Source organism: Onychomys torridus, chromosome 3 (assembly GCF_903995425.1).
Source record: "Onychomys torridus chromosome 3, mOncTor1.1, whole genome shotgun sequence".
NCBI classification, from domain to species: domain Eukaryota; kingdom Metazoa; phylum Chordata; class Mammalia; order Rodentia; family Cricetidae; genus Onychomys; species Onychomys torridus.
The window spans coordinates 79,364,494-79,371,540 of record NC_050445.1 but is presented as its reverse complement, the minus strand read 5'-3'; the positions used below and the strand labels follow the sequence as shown (position 1 = coordinate 79,371,540).

Here is a 7,047-nt window from a genome sequence, read left to right as displayed (position 1 = left end):
TGAAAAGTTCAAAAAGACAGTTCTGGTACCAGTCTTAAAGTCCATCTGAGCATTCCAAATCAGGTCCTGGCTTATCAGCTGCCCTGAAGTCCTTACATAACTGTCCAAGCTGTAATAACTCTGAAGCAGACAGCTCCAAATATGAGGAGGCCCATAACAAAAACTTTTTTGCAGCTCCCCTGAATGCAACAATTCAGTTCAAACACTAGTCTCTGAAACTTTGTTACAATGTTACAAATGTTACAACAGCATTTTATGGTGGTCTTACCCTAGGAACTCTGCCTTGGATGAAGGTGGCTGTCACAGTAACTGAGCTGCTGAAGAGCTCTTCACAAAAGTTCTCTGTGCAGCCAGCAAACAGAAACTACAAGGCTTTTTTTCTTTTTGGTTTTTTTGAGACAGAGTTTCTCTGTGTTGTTTTGGTGCCTGTCTTGGATTTCTCTCTGTAGATCAGGCTGGCCTTGAACTCACAGAAATCCTCCTGGCTCTGCCTCTCAAGTTCTGGGATTAAAGGTGTGCACTACCACTGCCTGGTGCTGCTTTTTTTTTTTTTTTAAATGATCCCTGTCAGGGCTGTCAACTGCCTTGAACCACAGAAGCTCAAGGGAGGAAACCTGGCCACTATGAACTACAGCTTCATTGGCTCCCATTACCTGCTCCACCAGTGGCCCTGCAAGCAGCATTCAGCGTCTGAGAAATCTCTGTGGGCTACCCTGCTTGAAGAGCTGATTGCCACCCTCAAGGCATCTCCACCTTTCTCTGTTGCTGGGAGCTCCAGCTGGCCTGGGTTTCAGTGTGTCTTAGCCATTCAGCCTGGAGCTCTGCTGCTGCATGCTGCTGCTATAGATGCAGACCCTGTACATTTCATTGCAGGGAGGATTTCAATACTTTCACTGCTTTCTCCATACCACTGCTCATGTCACCTGGGCTTCCTGTCAGCCAGAAGTTTTTCCCCCAGGTCCCGCACCAACTCTCCTGTGGTTCTGCCCTTAAGGATGTTATCTGACCTCCACAGGGCTTCCCCCACTCATTGCTGCTCAAGGTAGTCAGACCTACCTCCGTGTCCCCAAATGCACACATGCAGACTCAAAGGCACCTATTCCCTGGCCCTCCCAGTGTATGCCCTGCAGGCATCTTTCTTTCGAGGCTTTGTCTCTTACACAGCTGCCACATCACCCTGCACTCTCACTCTTCAGCTGCCTGTGTGGCTGTCTACCCACACTCTCCTTGGGCATCCCTTGCTGGGCTCTGACCTCAGGGACCCTGGCTCCAGGTGACAGACCTGCTGCACTCCAAGCTACTGCCACTGTCTGCTATTCACCTCTTTCACTGTGCAATGCCTCTGCTTAGTGTGTCAAGATTGTATGTACCCTTAGTCCATGTCTCTCTGGCTGGCTGACTGCATTCTCCTCACTGTAACTCAGCCATGGAGAAAGTGTGTAGAACCCCGCTGCCTGCACTGGCTGCCTGCATCCACCATTGTTGGAGGCTTCTGGAGCCTCTGAAGCTGCTCAGACAGCTAAGTTCACAGTGCCTGCTAGGTCCTAGATTCTGCTTTCTACATTCCAAGTCCAGTCCATGCTTGGGGAAAAACTACTCTACCCCAATATTAAAAACCTCCACCATATTCCTAGACCTAAAGCCTATATTCTTCATTTTTACCAAAACGTTTTTACAACTTTAAACTTAACATAGTAAATAGATAAAAAACAAAGAGAGATACTTGCTGCAGCCTAACTTTAACTACTCTGCTTTATTTTTATACTTGTACTCCCAAAGATTAGAATATCACTGCCTCCTTTAATTCATTACTGGGCTCCTCAGCTCCATGATGTTCATTCTCTTTATCCTCCATACCTGAGTTCCACATTCTGATGCCATCTGTGGGAGCCTGCTCCCACCTTTTGAAGGGTTCTTAGGTGGAGGAGAGAGGAATGAGGAAATATCACATAGAAAGAGAGACCTAACTGACAAGAAGAAAGACAGAAAAACAGAATAGCTTTGGGAGGGCCTGGGTCAATACCCAGCAGCCATTTCATTTATTCAAAAGATCTTTTTATAATAATGCCAAGGGGTGAGGCAAAAGACCTTCCCCCTTACAAGATGAAAGCACACCATATAGTGTAGATCCCTCCAAACACCTGGTAACCATGACTGTGGTCAAATCATCACCTTTTTGCAGCCCTCCTGGATAGAGCAAGCTCAGATTCTCTTACCCTGAGTAAGGTCTAACTAGGAGACCTCTGTGGGTGTCCACAACTAAAGTGATACAAGATCCAAGAGAACCCTTCACTGAATTTTTACAAGGATTGACTTCAGCTATAAATAGAATGGTTTCAGATCCAGAAGTTAGATGAGTACTAATTCAATCTTTGCCTTTTGAAAATGATAATTTATAAGATAAAAAGATAATGTGGCCTTTAAAGATGAGATCAATACCCATGGAAGAATGCATTCAACACACAATCAATATTGAGTCTCTTAACTATGATGATATTTGGATAGGAGAGGAGATTTGCAAAGGCTTAAGGAAAATCAAAATGTCAAATGTTTTAATTGTGGTAAACAGGGTCATCTAAGAAGAAATTGTAGGCATGGTGTTCCTAGAAATAATGTCTCTTCTAGAGATAACCTGAACCTAAGGCCCAACCTTCTGGAGTATGCTGAAGATGTGGCAAATGATAACATTCGAGCAATGAATGCAGATCAGCAAGGGACAGGCAAAGAAACCCTTTACCGTTGGGAAACACATTGGGTGACCTCTTTCAGGCCCCCATGTCAAATTGGTGCAGTCAAACTCCTCCCCAGAGCAATTAAAAGACCCAGTGCCAATGGTAAAACAAACAAACAAACAAACATACTGTTGTGGATGATACAAAAGCTTTAGAAGAGAAAAATAAGTTCCAGGTGAAACCATAAAGTGAATATTTTGGAAGACTTCAATAAATGATTAAAGACCAAAGCTAAGGGTACAAATAAATATCATTGTAATTGAATGTCTTTTAGACACAGGGGCAGATGTATCTATAATTGCACAGAATCATGGCATCTGAAATGGTCTCTTCAGGAGGTAGATGTTCAGTTTTTAAGGATTGAAACCTTATCTCAAAAAGGGCAAAAGGACATACAGGAAAATTAAGGCCATATATGGCTAATATAGATATGAATCTATGGGGCTGTGATTTGCTATAGCAATGGAATACCCAATTGACATTCCTTGAATCTCAGAAACAGACCATAAACCAAATGTATGTTCCTAGGAAAAATATTGAAAGGTATTATAAAGAACAGTCATTGACCATTCAGGCTACACAAAAACAGGGCACAACAGCAATTGATTTTTCAGAGGTACCCACAGCCCTACCTTTAAAATGGTTAACTGACAAACCTATCTGGGTGCAACAGTGGCCTTTGACATCAGAAAAATTACAGACCTTAGAACAGCTGGTACAGGAGAAGCTGAATGCTCAACATATTGAAGAATCAATCAGCCAGTAATTCTCCTGTATTCATTATTAAAAAGAAATCTGGAAAATAGAGAATGCTGACAGATTTGAGAGACATAAATAAAGTAATTCAGCTGTTGGGCTCTCTACAGCCTGGAATTCCCTTGTCTTCTCTGTTACCTAAAGGATGATCTATTATAGTTATTGATATAAAAGACTGTTCTTTACTATGCATCTATAAGAAAAGGATAGAGAAAAATTTGCCCTCATGGTATCTACTTATAATAATTCTCATCCTATTAAGAGATATCAATGGAAGGTTCTCCCACAAGGGATGTTAAATAGCCCCACCCTGTGGCATTATTTTATGTGACAGCCATTGGAAATAATTCATATATGGTTTCCTCAGTCTATAATTTACCACTATATGGATGACATCTTATTAGATGATTCAAATGTAGATCTTCAGAAAATATGTTTGAAGAAGTAAAGAAAGTTTTGCCTTGCTGGGGATTACACATTGCTCCTGAAAAAAATACTAAGAGGAGATTGTATCAATTACTTAGGATATAAAATAGGTCTACAAAAAATTCAGCCCACAAAGGTACAAATCAGGAGAGATCAATTACAGACTCTTAATGACTTTCAAAAATTGCTAGGAGACATTATCTGTATACAGCCCACTATTGTCATAACAACTCAAGAACTGAGTAATTTGTTTTAAACCTTAAAAGGTGATAAGGACTTAAATAGTCCAAGAGATTTGTCCACTGAAGCTGACAGAGAATTGGCTTTGTTGGAAAAGAAATTACAGGATGCACATGTGGATGGCTTGGTTGCATTCTGGTTATTTTATCCCCTAGAGAGATTTTAATGCAGAGGGAAGATATTATCTTAGAGTGGATATTTTTACCACACAGAGTAAAAAATTAAAGGCATATGTGGAAAGGTTTCTGAGGTGATTCTAAAGCAAAATTAAGACTTTGTCAATTGACAGTAATGGACCCAACAGAAATTGTAGCACCTTTTATTAATGCTGAAATTTCCTCTTTATGGGTACAAAATTAACATTGGCAGAGAGCTTGCAGTAAATTTTTTGGGAGAGATTAACAACAGATATCCCCAAAGCAAAAAATTTTGCTGTGGATATCACTCTGTATAAATAAAATGCTGACTGGCCGTAGCCAGGCAGGAAGTATAGGTGGGACAAGCAGAGAAAAGAATTCTGAGAACAGGAAGGCTGAGTCAAGAGATGCTGCCAGCTGCTGCCATGAGTGCCAACATGTAAGATACTGGTAAGCCATGAGCCATGTGGCAAGATATAGAATTATAGAAATGGGTTAATTTAAGATATAAGAACAGGGGGCTGGGAATTTAGCTCAGTGGTAGAGCACTTGCCTAGCAAGTGCAAGGCCCGGGGTTCGATCCTCAGCTCCAACAACAACAACAAAAAAGATATAAGAACAGTTAACAAGAAGCATGCCATGGCCATACAGTTTGTAAATAATATAAGTCTCTGTGTGTTTACTCAATTGGGTCTGAGCAGCTGTGGGACTGGCTGTCATTCCTTTTTCATTAGCATTTAGAAAATTTAAAGTTAGTAAGGAATTATGCAATCTATTTCTGGGGGGTCTTTATTATCCCCTTCTGTTTATTTAGCATCTCTTAAACATATCACATTCCATATGGGTCTGCCAGGCTCTCTAGCACAAAATAATGATGAAATTGATCAGTTATTAGTAGGAAATGTGCTGGAGGCCTCAGAATTTCATAAAAAACACCATGTCAACAGGAAGGGTTTGAAAAAGGATTTTCCATCATTTGGCAACAAGCCAAGGAAATGGTAAGGAAATCTACTTGTTCCTTTTTAATCAAACTCCACTACCTGTAGGAAGTAACCCAAAGGGTAATCAAAGAAATAAAATTTGGCAAATGGATGTGTTTCACTTTGCGGAATTTGGAAAATTGAAATATGTACACCATACCATTGATACCTATTCAGGATTTCAATGGACAACTGCTTTGGTTGATTCTCTAATTACACACTTGCTAGAAGTTATGACCATCATGGGAATACCTGTACAAATTAAGACTGTCAATGCTCTAGCATGTCTCTAGTAAAATGAAACAGTTTTTTTGAATATTATAATATAAAGCATATTTCAAGCATACCACACAATCCTACAGGACAAGTGGTTATAGAAAGATCTAATCACACTTTAAGAGATGCTAAATAAACAGAAGGGGATAATAAAGACCCCCCCAGAAATAGATTGCATAATTCCTTACTAACTTTAAATTTTCTAAATGCTAGTGAGAAAGGAATGACAGCTGCAGAGAGACATTGGATAACAGAAAAAAACTACAGAGTTAAATCAGCCCGTATACTTTAAAGATGTGATGACCTCAGAATGGAAGCCAAGATATGAGTTACAATGGAGAAGGGATTTTGATGTAGTGGGTAGCCATTCCAGCCTTGGCCTGGAAGTTCCAACCCCCATTGAGGCTTTGGTAATGGTCACGCCCACAAGACGGGGCTGAGGGAGAAAGCTGAAGACCAAGGATCCAGAGGAGAGGTCTCTCTTGGTTCCAGGACCCTAGACGCTGGAGGTAGACTGAGCAGAGTTCTCCAGAGAACACCGCTGGACTGTGCTATACCTTTCCCAGACCCTGCAACCTGTCCCTTCATTTGTAAGTACCCCACAAAATAAACCTCCCTTTTAACTACGTGGAGTGGCCTTAATATTTTAACCAATATCTGGCTCCCAATGTGGGGCACAAACCCACGACCCTGAGATTAAGAGTCTCATGCTCTACTGACTGAGCTAGCCAGGCTTTTTTTTTTTTTTTTTTTAAGATTTATTTATTATGTATACAGCATGTATGACTGCAGGCCAGAAGAAGGCACCAGATCTCATTACAGATGGTTGTGAGCCACCATGTGGTTCCTGGGAATTGAACTCAGGACCTCTGGAAGAATAGTCGGTACTCTTAACCGCTGAGCCATCTCTCCAGCACCCCCCCTTTTTTGAGACATATTTTCTTTCCTTAAGGAGAGTACTGAGTTTAACGTTTTTTTCCACCCCCAACCCTAGAACCATCATCCATAACCCTGAGAAATATGAAACCTTAGGGAGAAGGGGCGTTGTTTTCTTAGAACTGCTTCCTGCTGTTTAGGGGGCGATGGTATCTCTGTTGGGTATTGTGAGAAAACTCAGATAGTTAAATCTCAGTTAGACTAACTGTAGAGACATTGACCTCACCAAGAGGGCTGGAGAACTCACAGAGGACGAGGTGGAACGTGTGATCACCATCATGCAGAATCCACAAAAGTACAAGATCCTAGACTGGTTCTTGAACAGACAGAAGGACATGAAGGACGGCATGTACAGCCAGGTTCTGGCCAATAGTCTAGACAACAAGCTGTGTGAGGACCTGAAGCATCTGAAGAAGATTAAAGCCCTTAGGGGGCTGCGCCACTTTTGGGGCCTTTGTGTCCGAAGTCAGCACACCAAGACCACTGGCTGCCAGGGCTGTACTGTGGGTGTTTCCAAGAAGAAATGAGTCCCTGGGCCTTTGCTGTTAATAAATAGTTTTTATG

General features: G+C 41.5%; 1 protein-coding gene across 1 annotated transcript; it reads left to right on the top strand.

The window, feature by feature from the left end:
- The first annotated feature begins 6,706 nt into the window (after window positions 1-6,706).
- On the top strand, window positions 6,707-7,010 carry LOC118579145 (40S ribosomal protein S18-like). The gene has a single exon (XM_036180256.1). The coding sequence runs from the start codon at window positions 6,762-6,764 to the stop codon at window positions 7,008-7,010; it is 249 nt and encodes an 82-aa protein (XP_036036149.1). The 5' UTR covers window positions 6,707-6,761.
- The last annotated feature ends 37 nt before the right edge of the window (window positions 7,011-7,047 follow it).

What these genes read in the sequence shown, in the direction of transcription:
- LOC118579145 (XM_036180256.1), top strand. Translation starts at nt 6,762, where the DNA reads ATGCAGAATCCACAAAAGTACAAGATCCTAGACTGGTTCTTGAACAGA.